At 37.8% G+C, this 21,852-nt stretch overlaps 1 protein-coding gene across 1 annotated transcript in view; it reads right to left on the reverse strand.

Moving 5' to 3' along the window:
- The window catches only part of DCP2 (decapping mRNA 2), a 46,884-nt gene that overhangs the window by 17,474 nt on the left and 7,558 nt on the right, over positions 1-21,852 (reverse strand). The window contains exons 2-4 of the mRNA XM_004420307.3: positions 19,057-19,208; positions 12,744-12,871; positions 12,205-12,303 (exon numbers count right to left, since the gene is read on the reverse strand). Of these exons, the coding sequence (XP_004420364.1) occupies positions 12,205-12,303; positions 12,744-12,871; positions 19,057-19,208 (379 nt within the window). The remainder of the gene's footprint in view (positions 1-12,204; positions 12,304-12,743; positions 12,872-19,056; positions 19,209-21,852) is intronic.

Genomic DNA, 21,852 nt, shown 5'->3' on the forward strand with positions numbered 1-21,852 from the left:
TGGGGAGAGTGGTGTGCTAGAAGGCAGCAGGGAAGCTCCTCGCCCTTGCCCCATATTGCCCTATGCATCTCCTCCATCTGGCTGTTCCTAAGTTACATCCTTTTATAATAAACCAGTGATCTAGTATGTAAAATGTTTCTCTGAGTTCTGTGAGCCACTCTAGCAAATGAATCAAAGCCAAGGAGGGAATCATTGGAACCTCCAATCTATAGCCAGGCAGTCAGATGCACAGGTGACAACCGGGACTTGTGATTGGCATCTGAAGTAGAGGACAGCCTTGTGGGACTGAGCCCTTAACCTGTGGCTCTGATGCTATCTCTGGGTAGAGTATCAGAATTGAGTTAAATTGCAGGACACTCAGCTGGTGTCTGAGAATTGTTTGTTGGTGTGGGGAACCCCCACACACACGTTCTAATTGGGCCCAGAACTCTTAAGATGTTAGAATACATCAGATTATGTTTGAACACTAACATTTAAATGGACAGATTCCAAAAGTACAGCACAACCACATTTGTGTGCATGTGTGTGTGTGTTGGGGGCGGTTGTAATTGTAAACGCAAAAGAACTGAAAACTAGTGAACTGGATTAATGTTCTAAAACTGCCTTCGCTCAGTAGTGCCTCGAGGGCTGGGGGAGGAAGAACAGAGAGAACATAAATCTCAGGAATTAATGCTAAATCTAACTCTCACCTTTTCTTCCACCAGAGAGGCCATGCTTAATCTGATTAACATACCAGGCTTCTGTTTAAAATAAAAACCACTGGTCTCTTCTAGCCTTAAAGTTCTCCTTCCAATACCGTTTGTATTACTCTGACCAAGTCCTTCCCCATTTCACCCCCCAAATCAAAAAGGCTTTGGATGCTTAGTGGCGGTAGAAACCACTGTGGATCTTTTATGCTGGAGTTCCTCTTCTTCCCTCTAGTTTCAGCATCTCCTAACCAATCAGTGGGACAGAAAACTTTAAAACACATGCACAAGCATGAATCTCTTGCAAGGTACAGGTGTAGAGGAGCTATTTCTACCCATTCCTTTTGTCTCTTCCCCGTTTCTCTTGTCAGTTCATGTATATCTTTCTACCTTCCTCAATGAGGGCACATCTATACTTCTCTGAGGCATGTGTAGTCTTGACTCCCAATTTAAGCTCCTCCATAAGACCTAACTCATTTCTATCACCATTTCTGTATACTCCTCAGTACGCTCAATTTTTTGTTCCTAATTTTAAGAACTAGGTGAATATGCTCACTTGAAAATTGTTCTACTGTACATTATTTGTCTTTCCTACTTCTGGAAATGACAGACTGGGTACAGAAGTACATATGTGATATTGAAAGAAAGAAAGAAAGTTAACATGCCCTGTGCTTCTTTATATCTACATTTAGTGTTATAGGTATATACAGAAACTGTCTATTGTAGAGGTGATCGCTGACATTCAGACATACCAACACTATACATCTTTTCCAGAATAAAATTCTGAAGGCTCAGTGATCGAGGTGTCATGGTTTCCCACTTCCCCAAATCTTAACATTTATATACATAAGACAATGTAATTAAACCATCAATCATGTAGATTTACTTCACAAGCCATGTATGCTATCTGAATGTTTCCATTAAAGCAAAAGTCCAAATGCTCTGGTTTTCCTTTTCTTTGAAACTAAGGTCTACGTTACTGCTTGAGACAGTGCTTAAAAATATTTTTGATTAGGGGCCGGCCTGGTGGTGCAAGCGGTTAAGTGCGCGCGCTCCACTGTGGCAGCCCGGGGTTCACCAGTTCCGATCCTGGGCACGCACCAACGCACCGCTTGGCAAGCCATGCTGTGGCGGCGTCCCATATAAAGTGGAGGAAGATGGGCATGGATGTTAGCCCAGGGCCAGTCTTCCTCAGCAAGAAGAGGAGGATTGGCAGATGTTAGCTCAGGGCCGATCTTCCTCGCAAAAAAAAAAAAAAAATTGATTATAATGCAATTTTGATGGATATTAGATTTATAACTGTAACAATTAAGACTGGTTTACCTAAAAGTTTACACATCAATGATACATGAAATTATTTCTCTTCATCGAAGGCTCCATTAAGAGAGTCAAAAGCAAAGACATAAACCAGAAGACATTCACAATACACTCAAATGCAGAATGTGTTAAAAAGTCCTATATATCAATGAGACAAGTAACTCAACTTTAAAAAAAATGGGTAACATATAAGTGGGTACTTAATAAGAGGCCATTCAAATAGCCAACAAGAATATGATAATGTGCTCAACATCATTCAACTTCAGGAAAATGCAAATTAAAAGCACAATATACCATTATATTTCCATCAGAATAGCTAAATTTTTTTTAATTGAGGTATAATCAACATATAACACTATATTAATTTCAGGTGTACAACATAATGATTCAATATTTGTATATATTGCAAAATGACCATAAATTTTTTTCTAGTTTTACTGAGATATAATTGACATACATCACTCTATAAGTTGAAGGTATACAGCATAATGGTTTGACTTTCATATATTGTAAAATGATTACCACAGTAAGTTTAGTTAGCATCCATCTCATATAGATATATAACAGAAAAAAAATTTTTTTTCCTTCTGATAACTCTTAAGTTCTACTCTCTTAACAACTTTCATACATATCATACAGCAATGTTAATTAGTTATCAGGTTGTACATTATATCTCCAGTAATTATCTATCTTATAACTGGAAATTTATACCTTTTGACCACCTTACTGCAATTCGCCCCCATCCCCGCCTCTGGTAACCACAAATCTGATCTCTTTTACTATGAGTTTGGGTTTTTTTCTTTTAGATTCCACATATAAGTGAGAGCATATAGCATCTGTCTTGCTCTGTTTAACTTATTTCATTTAACATACTTCCCTCAAGGTCCATCCACGTTTTCGCAAATGGCAAGATTTCCTCGTTGAACAATATTTCATTGTGTATATAAGTATATATAGAGAATGCAAATATATATGTGTGTAAATAAATATTGTGTAAAGTATCTGTGTAAATATATATATAAATCACAACTTCTTTATTCTTCCATCAATGGACACTTAGGTTGTTTCCATGTCTTGGCTATTGTAAATAATGCTACTACAAATATGAGGGTGCAGATATCTTTTCAAGTTAGTGCTTTCATTTCCTTTGGATATATTCCCAGAAGTGGAATTGCTGGATCATACGGTAGCTCTATTTTTAATTTTTTGAGGATACTCCAAACTGTTTTCCAGAATGGCTGTACCAGTTTACAATCTCAGCAAAAGTGTACAAGGTTTCCCTTCTCTCTACATCCTCGCCAGCATTTGTTACCTTTTGTCTTTTTGATAATAGCCATTCTAACAGATATGAGGTGATATCTCATTGTGGTTTTGATTTGCATTTCCCTAATGACTAGTGATGTTGGTATCTTTTCATGTACTTAGTGGCCATTCATATATCTTCTTTGAAAAAATGTCTATTCAGGTCTTTTGCCCATTTTTTAACTGGATTAGTAGTTCTTTTTCTACTGAGTTCTATGAGTTCTTTATATATTTTGGATATTAACCCCTTATTAGATATATGGTTTGCAAATATTTTTTCCCATTCTGTAGGCTGTCTTTTCACTTTATTGATTGTTTCTTTTGCTGTGCAAAAGCTTTTTAGTTTGATGTAGTCCCATTTGTTTATTTTTGACTTTGTTGCTTGTACTTTAGGTGTCACATTCAAAAAATCAGTGCTGAGACTCATGTCAAGGAGTTTTTTTCCTATGCTTCCTCCTAGGACTTGCATGGTTTCAGGTCTTACATTTAAGTCTTTAATTCATTTCAAGCTAATTTTTATAAGTGGTATAAGATAGGGTTCTAGTTTCATTCTTTTACAAAAGTGTGAATATCCAGTTTTCCCGGCACCATTCCTCCATTGCATTTTCTCGGCTCCCTTGTCAAATATTCGTTGACTGTACATGCATGGGTTTATCTCTGGGCTCTTGATTCTGTTCCATTGGTTTATGTGTCTGTTTTTATGCCAGTACCATGCTGTTCTGATTACTATAGCTTTATAGTATAGCTTGAAATGAGGAAGTGTGATGCCTCCCACTTAGTTCTTCTTGCTCAGGTTTGCTTTGGCTACTCAGGGTCTTTCGTGGTTCCATATAAATTTTAAGATTGTTTTTTTCTACTTCTGTAAAAAAATGCCACTGGAATCCTGATAAGGACTGCACTGAATCTACAGATGGCTTTCGGTAGTATTGACATTTTAACAATATTAATTCTTCCAATCCATGAACACAGGATAAAATTTTTTAAACTGATAATTCTATGTGTAGCCCAGGAAAACCAAAACTCTCATATGCAGATGGTGGGAACATAAACTGGTACAACTACTTGAAAACTACTGGCAGTACACATGCAGCTTCCCTATCACTCAGTAAGTCTATGCCTAGAGAAATGAGGCCTTATTTACAATGGTTACAGCAGTTTTACTCATAATAGCCCAAAACTGGACACAACCCAATGCATAAGAGAATGGATAAAGAATTGTGGTATATTTGTACACTGGAATACTACACAGAGCAATTAAAAAAGAACCAACTACCGACATATGCAACAATACAGATGAATCTCAAAGGCATTATACTGAGCCAAAGACACAAAACACGAAGAGTATCTACTGCAAAATCCTATTTACATGAAGCTCAAGAACAGGCAAAACTAGTCAATGGTGACAGAAGTCAAAATAGTGGTTCCCTCTAGAAAGTGTGGGAAAGAAAAAGTGAGTATCGATTGAGAAGGGGCAGGAAAAAAATCTTCTGAGGTGCTGGAAAAATTCTGTATCTTGATCTGGGTGGTGGTTTCACAGGTATATACATATATAAAAACAAATAAACTGTTAAGACTAGTGTACTTTATGTTTTTATCCTTCAACAAAAAAAAGTTTAAAAAGTAATTTATACATGGTTTTTAATTCTATTTTTACATTTATTCTCTTTAGCTCCCTCCTTTGAATAATATCTTATAATCAGAAGTATACATATCCAGTCATGTAAGTCTGTATAATAATTAGATCTATGCTAAAGGAAATTGTTTAAGCTCCTTGAAAGCAGAGCTTGTTACCTTTGTGTTACAAATAGTATCAAACTAAATACAGGCTTAATAATAAGTATTAAAGAAGGACTGAGAAACCGTTTCAGATTAAAGGAGACTGAAGGGCCGGCCCCGTGGCTTAGCGGCTAAGTGCGCGCGCTCCACTACTGGCGGCCGGGGTTCGGATCCCGGGCGCGCACCAAAGCACTGCTTCTCCGGCCATGCTGAGGCCGCATCCCACATACAGCAACTAGAAGGATGTGCAACTATGACATACAACTATCTACTGGGGCTTTGGGGGAATTAAAAAAATGAGGAGGATTGGCAATAGATGTTAGCTCAGAGCCGGTGTTCCTCAGCAAAAAGAGGAGGATTATCACGGATGTTAGCTCAGTGCTGATCTTCCTCACACACACAAAAAAAGGAGACTGAAGACACACAATAACTAAATGCAAATACAATACATGACCCTGGATAGGACCCTGGATGGGGGAAGAGGTGGAAACAGATGAAAAAGACCATAATGGGGCAATCAGTAAATCTGAATATGAACTACCCATTAGATAACAGCACCTATCTATGTTACATTCCTAAACTTGATAATTACACTGTGATTTATAGAGAACTTCCAAGTTCTTAAAATTTACATGCAGAAGTAGTTAGGGGTTAAGGGGCATTACGCCTGCAATTTGCTCCTAAATTATTCAGCAATAATAATAAAAACCATACATACACATGTATAAAAGTAATAAAGCAAATATGGCAAAATACTAATAAGTGAATCTATTCTTTGTATTATTCTTACTATTTTCACTATACTTGAAATTATCTCAATATTAATGCAATTTTTAAGGAGTCACATGTAATTAATGTTTAGTTCTTTTTTGTGCATTCATTCAAATATGTACTGTGTGTTTAATAAGTGACAAGTACTGTCCTAAGCACTGACTTCAGAAATGAATAAAAGCAAGCACTGCTCTTTAAGGAGCTCAGTCTAAAAAAGAAAAAAATAATTGTAAAATAATATATATTCCAAAAGGGAGGTGGGTGCTGTGGGAGTACAGAATCAGGGTGCCCAACTCAGCCCTGGGTAGAGGTGAGGGCATGAGTTCTGAGTAGGGGTGGTCACCTTAGGAAGGGTGTCATGGACAGCATCCTATTCTGCTGGATACACTTGAGCTGGGACTTGAAAGATGAACAGGACTGCCAGATAGATAAGAAGAAAAAGGAATTCCATTTAGATAGCTCAAAAGAGGAAATAGTACAATATAAGGCAAAATGAAAAGGGCCATCAGTGCTAACACACGTAGCTTCAAGCCCTGTACAGTCAAACTTAGAACAAATATAATAAAGTAACAGATATAATCTCTCAATTCTGAAAGTGATAAAGATTGATTTGCCTCTAAAATCAGGCATTCACTCTCATCAAACATTTATCAGGAAAAAATTTTAATAGGTCACTTACATGTACAGATACCAAAGACAAAAATTTTAATATCACACGTTCTGTGAATCAAACCCATTGTTGTAAGATAATACATAATTTTCCAGGCACATGGAATAGCATTAACTTCTCAAATGATATCAGATAAAAATTTCTAAGTAAGATTTAAAAATGTGCTACCCCAAAAGCACCAGCATAGACAATGAAATCCTCTGCCTGTAATCTATGTCCTATAAGCCTACACGAAGAGGTAGAATAAACCAAGAGTTCCTCTGTACCAATTCTATCAACATTAAATCATATAAATGCATATTAAAGTCAGCTTCATTACAATAAAGTGTATTGTTTTGCCAAATAAAGCAACAACACGAAATCTCGAAACCACAAGTGAACTGCCAAGTATCATTTGCTTGTTTTTAAGAACAGCTGGTGTTTCACCACAACTGACAACAAAAACATACTGAGGTTATCCTAACACATCCTTTCAACAATATCTAGAAAACATTTTTCACCTTTGTCCTAAATCTATTTCACTGAATAAAAGTGATCAGAAATAACCCAATTAACAAAGGTGAACCAAAAGGTCAAAGAGAAGATTGGAAATTATTAACTAAGATGGTCCTTAGCTTTTACTGACAATTGTTCATACCTTCTCCCTGAGAAGCCTGCTTACCACTGCTTCTTTCAGCTCAGCCCACATATACAGTCTTTATGGGATGTGTCAAATTCTGACATAGCATAACAAAACACCTCTGGATGGCCATATACTGAAATAATAACATTAATATAACTATAATAAACCAAATAAAACTGTTATAACAATAACCAAATTAAAGTATCATTAGCAACTTAAAATATGGGTAAGTACCCATAGTAGAACTGCATAACTTCAAAGCAAGAGAAAAAGTGCTTAAGACATCAGCCTAAGTCTAACTAATGGCAGGTAGAAAATTAAGACAAAATCTCTCCTTATATGTCAATATAAGTGAAAATTAAAAGGAATGATGTGATATTAACAAACTCCTATAAAGAATGGAATAACAATCTGGTTTTCAACTAAGACTTAACACTGCTGGTTCCCTCTGCTTCTATTATACTGCAGTGCCACCAAGTGGCAGACATACATACTGCAACTCTAGGACCGCTAGCTGAATTCTTTCATCACTCAAAAATGGCAACTGCTATGGACTAAACGGTGTCCCTTCAAAATTCACATTGAAGGTCTAACTGCCAATGTGACTTTATTTGGAGACAGGGTCTATGAGGAGGTGATAAAGGTTAAATGAGGTCATAAGGGTGGGGCCCTAAACCAACAGGGCTGGTGGCCTTATAAGAGGAAGAAACACAGCACTCTCTCTCTGCACTCACACAAGCGTCCAAGGCCACATGAGCACACATTGAAAAGGCAGCCATCTGCAAGCCAAGATGAGAGTCCTCACCAGGAACCAAATCAGCAGGCACCGTGACCTCGGATCTCCCAGCCTCCAGAATGGTGAGAAATAAATTTCTGTTGTGTAAGCCACCCAGGCTGTGGTATTTTGTTACAGCAGCCTGAGTGGACTAATACAGCAAAGCTCCACCTTAATCCCAAAACTTTTCTCTCTTTATAACAAAGATAGTTATTTAAAAATCAGGAATAGAGCCAGCCCTGATGGCCTGGTGGTTAAAGCTCAGTGCTCTCATCACTTCGGCAGCCAGGGTTCAGTTTCTGGTGGTGGAATCCCAGTCTGTCAGTAGCCACGCTGTGGCGGCAGCTTACGTAGAAGAACTAGAAGGACTTACAACTAGAATATACAACTATGCACTGGGGCTTTGGGGAGGGAAAAAAAAAAATCAGGAATAAAAGTCAAAAGACTTGCCTGTAAAAATTCTAATCCAAAAATTTACAGAAGTCAAATCTTTTCTGACAAGTTCCTTTATCAGCTAAAAGAGGACACAACTTAGATCGGAAAGGTTAGAAGTTGGAATTAATTACTATTATCAAAGGGAAATTTTTTTCCCTTAAATTAAGGGACTATGGTTCTACAGAATGCCTGTGCTTTCTTCAGAGCAAGACAAAAACTCTAAAACAGAAGAGAAAAAGTCATATTGATCCAAATCAGAAATGTAAATGTTGGGCCGGCCCTGTGGCTTGGTGGTTAAGTGCGCGCGCTGCGATGCTGGTGGCCCGGGTTCGGATCCCGGGTGCGCATCGAGGCACCACTTCTCCGTTCATCCTGAGGCCGAGTCCCGCATACAGCAACTAGAAGGATGTGCAGCTACGACATACAACTATCAACTGGGGCTTTGGGGGGAAAAAATAAAATAAATAAAATCTTTTAAAAAAAAAAAAAAAAAAAAAAAAAAGAAATGTAAATGTTATTAGAAAATACATATACTTAAAAATCACAAATTCCTTCTGTTTTCATCTGTGCTTGTGTACGTTTAGAAATACCCATTTACAAATACTCCTTGGCTGCCTATATCGTAGTAGTCAAGAACATGGACTCCAGGGCCCAACTACCAGGGTCTGCATCCCTGCTCCGCTGGTTACGAACCGTGAGACCTTGGGCACGTTACTATAATTTTATTTATTTATTTATTTTACCTCCCCAAGCACCAGCAGATAGTTGTATGTCATAGCTGCACATCCTTCCAGTTGCTGCATGTGGGACGCGGCCTCAGCATGGCCGGAGAAGCGGTGCATCGGTGCACACCCGGGATCCGAACCCGGGCCGCCAGCAGTGGAGCACGCGCACTCAACCGCTAAGCCACGGGGCCGGTTGGGCACGTTACTAAACTGCTCTATGTTTCAGTTCCTCACCTGTAAAACGGAAATAACAACTTCCCATAAGAGTTGTACCCCTCCCCACAAGATTCTCTTGAGATCCTATCATCCACACTCCTTTCTCCCACTACCCATGCCCTAAGAATAAATTTTATTTGCTTTCTTACAAATTATGGCGATCTACAGTCATTACTGAAATGAGCACCACATGGACAAGACAACCTTTTATCTTAGTATCCCAGAGCAGAGAACAAGTAAGATAAACCGAAGTGAAAACCGGGTGCCTCAGTTCACAGGTTAACTGCCTCTCTCACTCTCTCATACCCCAAACATCCTATTTCTGCATCATGCTGACTCTTTACAGTATAGTGTATAAAACTCGTCGAATGGAGGGTTGTAGTGGAAGGTGCAGGTAGATCCCTTGGGTTGGGGTACTTCTTCAGTTTTGCAAATTTAGGTATTTGATTTCCTCCAAGTTGCCCCAAGAAGATCCAATTACAGAGACAGCTGATCTCCCCCAATTTTGCCTAAATTTCTGTTATTCCAGTTACTGTAGTGGCTTTTCTGGACCAGGACAACTATCTCACTGCTGTAGGACTAGTCTAACTCCACATACAGGACTACAGATCAATTCCTCTAAGTAGGATGCTAGAGTTCCTATTCTGTCCTTCCTTACGAGCAAGAAAACAACAAAGTTTGAGGACATAAGAGGGAAGACTTTACAACTGCCCCATTTTATCTCCTGCCATCTACAGAAAGGAAAGGGAAAGCTCTTAGAGGATATGACAATTCCTCACCTGTTTCCTAAAGAGCTTTCGATTTTAAGGAGTATGCATAAACCTTCTCTTACTTGGATGTAATGGCTTTGTCTAAAGCTGTTGCAAATAGTTGCTTAGATAAGCTGTTCCATACTGAATTTAAAAATGCAGCATTTTCAATTGTTTTCTAAATCCTACTCCAAAGTAAATCACCACTAATGGTTTTTCTATGGTAAATAACCACTAGTGGTTTATAAGAATGTTAACTATTATCCCTCCCTAATAATTCCACCCAAACTTAAACCAGTCAGTGAACAGCACTGCAGGAAAACATTTAGTCAAAAAAATATAAGCCAACAGATCCAAATGAAATATGCCATAAAATCCATATTGCCATCTCAAAAATACCTCAAATTCAATCACTACCACCTTAGATTTTAAAGATGTTACTTCTAGTTATGAAGCCCTTAATAAATTTATATCTTACAGAGATTAAGTGACTTTCCCAAAGTCTCTAAGCTATTGAGTAACATGTACCAGAACTGCACTGAAACCAAAATCTTACAACTCCTAGGCCAGGTCTCTTCCTATTATACTGTATTTCCTTTTAGTCAACTTCTCAAATCTCAAGGATAAGGCATAATGTGATACATTATAAGGAGCTGATAAATAAGAATACAGTACACAACCTATCACAAGGTATTATATAATTAATGCCAAGCAAATGACAAAGACAACACTTGCTATTAAAGTTCAGAAACCACGGTGGGCTAGAGCTGACTGGTTAGATTTAAAAATAAGTAGAGGGCCGGCCCTGTGGCTTAGCAGTTAAGTGCGCACACTCGCTACTGGCGGCCCGGGTTCGGATCCCGGGCACGCACCGACGCACCGCTTCTCCGGCCATGCTGAGGCTGCGTCCCACATACAGCAACTAGAAGGATGTGCAACTATGACATACAACTATGTACTGGGGCTTTGGGGGAAAAAAAAGTAGGAGGACTGGCAAAAGATGTTAGCTCAGAGCCGGTCTTCCTCAGCAAAAAGAGGAGGATTAGCATGGATGTTAACTCAGGGCTGATCTTCCTCACTAAAAAAGAAAAAAAAAAAAAAGAAAAGTAGAATTTTAAGTAAAAATGAACGTTAGAAATTATCCATTCTGTAAATTATGAATTATCCATTCATAATTTATAAATTATTCATTTGTAAAACTTCATTTTACAAATAAGAAACTCAGGTCTGTATACAGAGCTAGTTGGCAGTGGTCCTTCAGGGAAAAAGGATAATTTGAGCTAGGTCTAGAAAGGTACCTAGGGGCCGGCCCCGTGGCTTGGTGGTTAAGTGCTCGCACTCCACTGCTGGCGACCCGGGTTCGGATCCCGGGCTCGCACCGACGCGCTGCTTCTCTGGCCATGCTGAGGCCGCGTCCCACATACAGCAACTAGAAGGATGTGCAGCTGTGACACACAACTATCTACTGGGGCTTTGGGGGGAAAAAATAAATAAATAAAATCTTTAAAAAAAAAAAAAAAGAAAGGTACCTAGATAGGATCTCAATAGGCAGGAAGAAGAGTGGACTTTCCAGGTAGGGAAATAAGATAAGCAAAAGTTTAGAGGCTGAAACAAATCAGTCAAATTCAGGGGAAAAAGAATAAATCCTTTTGACTGGGAATAAAGAAAGATAAATTTAGGAATGGCTAAGTTCTGTGTTGGGGGTAGTGGAGGGAGTTTCAACACTTAAAGAATTAAACTTCACCTTATAGACAGTGGGAAGGTAGAGTGGGTTTTAAGCAATGTAAATTTCTTAGAAAAGTCCAAATTGTGCACTTGTCTGGAAGCCAAGACTACCAACATAAAACAAGTTTTAACTAAAATGTTTTACAAATTGCAAACCCAATTCTAAAAGGAAAGGTGGAGAAGATACCATCAAAAAAAAGGAGTTAAAAAGATAATCGAATAAAAAATGGACAATGAAAGAAAATGGAAATAAAGGAATAATAAACGATAGAAAGACGTGGACAAAAGAATCAACAGTTATATTATAAAAGATAAGTTACTTCATGCAGTCAAATTCTGGAAAGAGGATTAGTCGGTCCAAACAAGTAAGCCTCTATGGCTAAAAAAACACTCAAACCACCAAATGTTACTGTGTTTGAAACTTCAATAACTCACCTCTCTAGCAGCACAATCATGAGGAGCTTCTTCTTTATTTACTTTTCCTTTTGGAAATCCCCAGCCTGATTTTGCTAGGTACCCCTGAACCAGTAGTACCTACAAAACAAGCAGAGGTAAAAAAACTTGCCCTCCTTTCCCATGCTTCTTTCTAAAAGCCAAAGTTGTTTCTCTCCTTCAGATAACTGTCATCACCAATAATTTTACACAGTACTTGGTTGTACTTGGTTTAAATATCTTCCACGAGTCTGAATATACTACTAGTAGGGTGAAGAAAGACATTCTGCCCATTTTAAAGTATTTCTTCAACAATGAAGTGACAGTGACATGACGCTTCTTGGCAAGAAGCCATACTGCAACACATATAAAATATTATGACCTAGAATGCAGACAAAATATGAAAAATTTGACCTTTTAGCACTAAAAACCTAAGTATACTTTAAAACCTCAGGTCAGAACATTATAGAAATACATATATTTTATTAATAGGATGAAAATAGCTGATCACTATTTCACTAAAAATCTTTTATTATACTCACATTTTCAAGTGTCTCATCAAGAATAATTGCACCATATGTTGGTACTCCCATTTTATATTCCTTCCATTCATCTAAAACTTTTTCCACATCTTCACCTTGAGGCAGCAAAAATGGACAATGACTGAAGAGTATACATAATGTTAAGGAAGCTACTTTCTCCCTTATTACAGCTTGAGCACTTAGATACAGAAAGAGACCTATTTCCATCAAATGTGTATTTTATATGAAATTACTCAAATCTTCACCTCACTTAAGTTTATCCTTCCTGTTTTTGTTTTTTCACATTGGTTTTCTCTTAAACAAGTCATTGCTAACTTCTGCATTTAGCCAAGACACAAATCAAGTAAGCTTTAGATACCCACAGTCTGGGATCCCTAAGTTAAATAAATTCAGGACCATGTGAACACCTCAAATACTTCTCATTAAACAAGTCAAATTCATCATATCAGGAGTCAACAGATACCAAAACCAATAGCAAGAAACAGAAACCCAGTCAGTACACACAGATCAGCAAGAGGTAGAATGGTAAGAGTGGTCAACTCGGGAAAGTAAACTAGGGAGGAAGTATACCACTCTATACTGCTGAATTTCCTTACCATATACCTATATTGCTTTTATAATTAAAAACATTTTTAAGATGAAGATTTACTAAGGATATTAGAGAAAGGTAAATCTGGCTATTAGCCTGTTTCAAAAGAAGCTGGGCCTGCCCCCCACCTAAAATTGGGCAGATTAACTTTTTTTAAAAAGTAAATAAAACCTAAACGTGTAAAGTATATGCTCAGGCTTCCAATACTCCATGCTATCAAATGCCTCATCACTACAACACTGTTAATCATGAAAAGTGTGGGAAAAACTACAATTTATGCTAGTGCTTCTCAAACCGAAGATATATTCTTAAGGGTCCTCAAGTCCTCTACAAAAACTTACATATTCTGTGTTTTCGTTTTGACATTAATCTAAAAACATGTAATAAGAGCATATTTTCAATCATTTGGATGATCACATATATCAAGTACTACTAGTTTTCAGAGACCATATTGGTACTAATAGTATCTTAACTGTTGTGGGCTACTAAAAACAGAAGAAATCTAATATGCAAATAATGTTTTAGGGTCAAATGATTTCCCAACATAAAGGAAAAGTTTCATAACAGATGGAGCAAAAAAAGGTGGTGGAAAAACTAGTAGTACAGGCATGGCAAAACACCCTTAAAGAAGTCAGCATTATATTCACATTGTGATTGACGGTTTGGTTTAAACAAAAACATCACATTAAATTCACTTTATGAAAATAAATTTTACGAGTTCTGCAGCTTTGTATTTTAAAATCTGTTTTGGTTTTCTAGTTGTAGCAAGAACTAAAGAGGCCCTCAATGGGCCCAAAGAAGTCAACCATCTATGACAACATTGTGATTAAAAGACAGGCACTAGGTTAATCTCAATATAACTATTCCATGCCTTCATTTGGGGAGGAAAAAAAAAAAGGGGGATTAGGTTTAGATACAGTAGTAACCATTCCATGAAGCCCTATGGTTCTACAGGGGCTTGCTAAGATTCTGCAAGGTATTTCCCAATAACAAACTGGCTGTAGATGTTTAGTAAAATCCCTTATGTGTTTTAAAGTCATCACAGATTTTAAGTATAAATTTTATATAAATGGATATTTTTTCCATTAAAAACTTAACCACAGAGAAAAACATATAAAAATACCCAGGAACAGAGATAACTTCCAATAGTTTAGAGAGGAGGATAGTTATCCAGCTTTTTTCTTTCTCTTCCTTCTCCCTACAACGTACCTAATAATTTCAGAGTGCATCAGCATCTCCACAAATCAGTGTTATCTCATTTTTCTACCCATTAAACAACTGCTTTAAAAAGAATAACAAAAAAAGAAAGGTTTAGCCAGAGAAATTAAATCAACTGACTTTGGGGCCGGCCCCGTGGCTTAGCGGTTAAGTGCGCGCGCTCCACTACTGGCGGCCCAGGTTCAGATCCTGGGCGCGCGCCGACGCACCGCTTCTCCGGCCGTGCTGAGGTGGCGTCCCACATACAGCAACTAGAAGGATGTGCAACTACGACATACAACTATCTACTGGGGCTTTGGGGAAAAAAGGGAGGAGGATTGGCAATAGATGTTAGCTCAGGGCCGGTCTTCCTCAGCAAAAAGAGGAGGATTAGCATGGATGTTAGCTCAGGGCTGATCTTCCTCACAAAAAAAAAAATAAAAAAAAAAATAAATCAACTGACTTTACTTTGGAAACTATTTACACTCTACATTTATCCATCTTTTTCTACCCCAAAACCACCAGAAAATAAGTGAGTTGACTGAAACAACCAACTACAGTTCAAGGTATACTTGGAATTAACGTTGAAAAGAACCTGTTAAGTACTTGGCTCAAGTCCACACAATTAGAAAGTAACAGAACCCAATCCAAAATGACGTCAATTTCCCCACTGACAACTCTTCAATCTTCCTTCATACTTAACAGTACATAAAAGTAATTCAATTCAAACGCTGGATTGGAAATTTTTTAAATACCATTTTTATTTAATGAGATAATGCATTTAATTCAAGAAAATCTATAACATGTAATGAATAATTATTATCATTTCTAATTTTTACTAAAATTCTTAATTGACTATGTCTGATTTTCTTAACCCCCAAATCAAATTATTTTGAGTCTTGAATCTGGGTTACTGGGCCTTACACAGTAGTTCTAAGAGAAAGATAGAAGGTTACTCTGATTAAAGAATATAAGAATTTTAAGCACATGTCCACTTGTATTACATATATTCTTTTTTTTAACAATTTAATGAGTTTTATATACTCTTTTTATTCTAAACACTTTTGCAGAAACATGAAAAATCTACCCTAGATATAAACAATCATTTAGACAGTAATCTCCATTCAAAATGCTACCATTACCTTAGATGGTATCAATTTCTCCATGGACAACCCCTCTCAAGCTCTAGCCTCAGTTCCCTGTATTCCTTGTCCTTCACATCTATTCCCACTTACAGGACCAACTCCCACAGCAACAATCCAGACGCTGCCATCACTAGAACTATTCTGGCAGTTTGATTAAAATAAAACATCTTGATCATAACTTTCTATGGCATTCTTTTGATTACTCGCACTATACCGCTATTCTACATCAATCTTTGACTGTTTTCCTTTCTGATATGAGCTTCTATTTTCTTCCTTAAATATAGTCCATCACTGTAATCAATCTCTTAGCAATATCCAAAATTCCTTTGTCCCATTGTTCTCTGAATATAGCTCCCTAGCAAAACTCCAACCCAGGAACAAATCCAGAACACCCAATCTATAGCCATAGCGCTGAGTGCTTACTGAAGAAAAATCACAAGACTATGCACCATTTACAAAAGAGAAAACAGAGGCATAGAAAAGCCCCACAATTTGTCCTACGTTGTATGGCTAGTAAATGGTAAATGGCAAAGATGGGATGCTAACCCAAGGAATCTGGCTCCAGAACTCATGCTGTTAACTTTATTCTACGCAGTCTCTCCACTTCAGTATACCACAGATACCACAAACCAACTTGTCCACGCTGAGCCCATCATTCCCCTACAAAATTTCCCCTCCTTTATTCTTCTACAAATGGAATGGCACACCCATCCACTCAACTGCGCAAATCAGAAACCTGGGAACCATCCTTGATTCTTCCTTCCAGTCTCCTCAGACATCCAAGTTAACAACAATCACTCAAATTTAACCTCTTCTATTCACTTCTATCACAGGTTTCCATTTCACTCTCAGAAATTAGTGAAATAGCATCTTCACTAGGTTCCCATCTCACCTTCCTATAATTCATTGCCTACACTATTCTAGAGTTGTCTTTCAAAACACCCCTAAAAAGAAATAAAGCAAATGTGGCAAAACGTTAACAATGGGTGAATATATAAGAAGGGTATGATGGCAGTTTGCTGTAATATTCTTTCAACTTCCCTGTAAGTTGAAGTTTTTTCCCAAAATAAAAAGTAAAGTTTAATTGTAAAAAAATCTCATATACTCTCTATAACTCTTATGGATGAAGTCCAAACAAACATGGCCTACAAAGACCCTTATATGCTTTAGCCCTGACTTACTCTCTGGCTTCACCTCTTGTCCCACACTCCAACCACACACTTGTCTTACTCTACAACCCAATTATATTTAACTTTTTTCACTCTTTCACATAGATCTTACTCACAGAGACCACTTCCTCCAAAGAAAACTTTTATGGAACTCCCAGTCTGGGTTGAGTATATCCTCTCCTCTGTTCCTACTGAACCTTGTACTACCCTATCATAACTTACCATACTGCACTATAATCATTTCCTTTCCTGTCTCCCTCGCATCTTCTTGAAGATAGGGATGTTGTTCACTGCAAAATGCCTGGCACAGGGGCCGGCCCCATAGCATAGCAGTTAAGTATGCAAGCTCTGCTGCTGGTGGCCCAGGTTCGGATCCCAGGCGCACAGCGATGCACTGCTTGTCAGGCCATGCTGAGATGGCATCCCATGTAAAGTAGAGGAAGATGGGCACGGATGTTAGCCCAGGGCCAGTCTTCCTCAGCAAAAAGAGGAAGATTGGCATGGATGTTAGCTCAGAGCCAATCTTCCTCAAAAAAAAAAAAAAATGTCTGGCACAGAGTAAGCACTCATTTAATGAAGTCTACCACATTAGCAGTAAAGGTTTTTTCTCCATATAACCGAATTAAAAGAAACGCAACTAAAACAGAGGTTTCTGACTTTTTTTAATAGGAAGAGAAGTTTAAAACTCATGTGCATACACACACAAAATCTTATCTACAACCCCCAAGTATATAAAGGTTGCTCTGGTAGAAGCCTAAGTCTATGCAAAACAGATCAAAACCACAGAAGAGGATTTGCCAGTTTTGATCTCGATTATAGCTCCTTAAAAGCAAAGCTGTCCATGATTTCTCCACAGAACCCACTGTCAAGCCTTTAACAAAGACACTGCTGAATAGTACTTCTATTACCCTTGATTCCTCATTTACTTTCCCGTATTTAATTAAGTCAAATAGTTTGAGCATTTCTTCCATTGAAATCTGTCTCTTTAGTCTTTTCTTTGTAGTCCCTCTACTATGGTTCGGAACCTTACTGCTCCATACCAAGCTATGTAACAGTCTACCCTATGGTTCAACCTATCCTGCCAAATAAGTCTTCTTGAATACCATTTCAAATGATATTCTTTAGCTTTGCTCAAAAACTTGGTATGGTGAACAGTTATCTAGAACAAAGTGTTTCATCCATTTTCTGAAGAGCCCTAGGAGGGTTCCTTATTTCATGGGGCTCAAGGAAAATTATAAGGAGCCGAGTATGAGGGTTATTTTAGGTCACCTATCCCTACTCCAACTCTAGTGTAGTAAACTTGTGGGTACAATTCCATTTGAATACACGATTTATGGTTAAAAAACGACCTACAGAATAAAACTCAAAGCACTTTGGCTCAAGACTTAAGAACCAACAAATACTCCCTATATACCTTCTATCCGTATCTCCTATTATATATATCCCCATAAGAACCCTCTGCTCAATACAAACTAATTTACTTCCTGAGACACCCCTTAATCCTTTTCAACCCTCCAATTTTGCTTAATCACTTTTCTTTACCTGGAATATATTATCTACTTCTATTTAGAAAATCCTATATTCCCTTAAAAGTGTAAATTTGCCTAAAATCTTTCTACCTTCTTTCCAAATTCTAAAAACATCTAATATCAGGACCATTAGCAATTCATTAATTTTTTGCCTTGTGAGACAGCTTCTTGTATAATTTTAAATATTTACATGAATCTTTTATAACTAATAAATTATGACAAGCTTCTATCTTATTTGTAAATACGGGGCTTGGGGGAGCTTCTTTGAAGGCAAGGATTTCTTTATTTGCCACAGAACCAAAAACACTGCTTTGAACACAGTAAGTATTCAATAATTATTTTAAAATTTCTATCCCAGAAAGGTAGTAATCTGATTAAAGATCATCTGGTTAAATGGAACAGCAAGAGAAAAGTAAAAACAGATCAGTTCTAGAAATAGGCTAGCTATTTATAAAAGAAAATCAAATTAAATTCTAATCATCAGTGCACACTTCAAGGGGTCCTCTACATAAAAATAAGAATACTATTAAATTGTGTCTATTATTTATATTTGACAATTTTTAGAAATCAAGTATGTTTTATCTAATAGGTTATAAATCTGAAAGACAAGCAAAAGGAAATTTGTGCTAAAATACTTTATTAACAAGAATGAAAGACCAGTCATTATAGTAATAAAAAGGATATCAGCTTTCGCAAAGTCTCTTATCCCACACTGAGGTAATCCTGGTGTGTTCTGCATGTAGAAATCCAAGTAAAACCAATGGGCAAGTTCAATCTGAAAACACACTCGGATAGCATTGTCTCTTTCCTCGCTGGGAATATGCAAAATAAATCGGCTGTCAAAAACAAAAAACATATAAAAATTACATTTACAAACCATAAAAATTTATTTTAACCTATTTAATTGCTTCATTCCTGACCCACCAACACGGAAAAGGGACCAAGAGCAGTGCTAATCAAGGAAGCAAAATTTGGGGGAAATTCCTATAGGGAAAACGAATCTGGAAAAAAAGAAAAAGAAAGATATCATATGTATCTCACTCAGAATTTTCTTAAGAGGCTGTTTACCCTCTTAGTACAGAGTGTACTTAAGTACAGAGATAAACTTAAGAACTCACTAACAATAAATTAAACGTGCACAAGAAAACAATCTTCACTAGGATTTCCTCACGTCTGGTAATATTTTCTAAGAATATAGGGAAATATGTTCACACAATCAAATAGAAAAGACGTTAGCTACTTAATATTCACATTTAAATTATTACAAAGAAATATGAGAGAAATCTGTTCCTCATTAATGGACTAGACTTCCCAAACAGCCTCATCTGCAGATCCTGAGTTCAAGCTAACTTTCACATATACTCACTTTTAAAAATCCTAAATTGTCTTTTTTCCAAGTACATTCAGTGGGGCGGGGGGGACATATTTATTATATATACTATAAATGTATACTATATGTATGTATGAGATCACGAATGTGATTTACAGCAGTCGTTAAGCAACCACCAATTGCTTCTTCCACTGCATAGCATTTTTGATAATCCTTTTTTCCAGCGAACTTTAGAGACAGATTGAACTCTATAAAAGATTTTTATAGAGTTCAATATAAAGTTTCAATATAGAGTTTTTAGACTCTATCACCCAGTTCATCAGTTACACTATTCACTAGGTATGGTGCTAAATGTTCTTGGTTGCTTCCAAGTTTCAAATCAAAAAAATACTTCTGGGGGCTGGCCCAGTGGCGTAGCAGTTAAGTTCGCGCGCTCTGTTTTGGCAGCCCAGAGTTCACAGGTCCAGATCCAGGGCTCGGCCCAACAGACTGCTTATCAAGCCATGCTGTGGCGGTGTCCCATATAAAGTAGAGGAAGATATAGCCCAGGGCCAATCTTCCTCAGCAAAAAGAGGAAGTTATAAGAATAATGTAACATTCCAATAGGGGAATGAATAAGTAAATGGTAGGACAAATGTATGTACAATAATCTACATGTCAATATAGAAAAACTATGGTGAAAAGGAGCTTAAACTGCACATACACTAAGAACAAAATGTAAACCATGCAACCCTGATGGTATTATCTAAGATGGTATTATCTAAGACATAAAATCTGAACTCTTTTATATGGCATTTGATATCTGGTGGCTGCTCACCTGCACAACCTCTTATATCACTCTGAGGGTCTTTACACTCAGCGATACCTAATTTTTGGAACTGTCCTAAATTGCCATCCACATACTATATCTACTCTTCCTCTTCTCTTGTCCATCTAGCAAACTCCTAATTCATCCTCCATAACTTAGAAACACTGCCTCTCCTATGTAGGTACACCAGACTCCTCTGAACAGATTTACGTACTCTCTCATACTCCCACTCCATTACAGCAATTATCTGATTTTTACTATTACTGTCCACAAACTCTTCCAAATTAGTTCACTGAGATAATGTACTATATCTTTGCATTATTCTTATTCCCATAGTCAAGCAAATTGTCTGACATATACTGATAGTGACACAGTCATATTTATTTTTTAAATGCTTACACAGGTTCCTATTCCTGGTAAGATGGAGCAAGCACACTTCACTTTGTCCCTCCTAGGAAACGCAGCTGTAAAACCTGGACAAAATGCATGGAGTAGCTATTTGAGAACTGTGAAAAGTAAACAGCAGCAGGAAGGTTGGGGAAGACGACCAGTATTGAAAGTGAATTTATCATTTTTCCACCCTCTAGTATTCCCTAGCTGGACTGGGGGTTGGAAGTGGGCACCAGCAGGGAGAGAGAGAGCTCCAGAAGCCCTCTAGCTCTGCCTCTAGGATCCAAAAAGGAAACTAAAAGGGTCTCCTCAGAGACAGTGGGGGAAACTCCCCCTTTTTTTCTTTTCTCTGTTCTCTCATGCCCCAACCCCCAAGCAATGTCATCATGGTTACAGAGGTGGCAGCAATAGTGGCTGCCACAGGGACCCACTGAGGCTACAACTCTGAGAAACAGGAACCTTCCTCTCTGACCACAAGAGCTGTGTAGCCCCAAGCGAGTACGGCCAACCTCCATTCCTTTCTTTCTTTTATCCTCTAGCCACTTGGTCCCAGACATGGGCAGAGTCACATGAAGCGTGTGGCAGAGTGGCTTTCTAGCCATAGGACCAAAAAGGGAGACTCAAGGAACCAAGAAGTATCAGGGAGATAGCAGAGGAGGAACAGCTCAGGAAAATGGCCCCAAGAAATTGCTTATGAAGTCTGGGGCTCAACCCCAAGCTACACAAGCTTGAATTAGACTATAAACAGCACACCACAGACTTTGTGAACTCAACTACAAGAGAGACCACTGCCCAACTCTCAGATGGGCTACTGGGTGGTATACACAGGACAAACAGCACTTTGTTCTCCCCATAATTAGTAAAGGTCTCATCACTGTCTTTTCTTCGTTTCCTTTACACTTGTCACTAACCCCACCTTCCACCAACCAAAAAATTTCCACCAAAATTTTTT

Source organism: Ceratotherium simum, chromosome 4 (assembly GCF_057802395.1).
Source record: "Ceratotherium simum simum isolate JZ-2026a chromosome 4, ASM5780239v1, whole genome shotgun sequence".
Taxonomy (NCBI): Eukaryota; Metazoa; Chordata; class Mammalia; order Perissodactyla; family Rhinocerotidae; genus Ceratotherium; species Ceratotherium simum.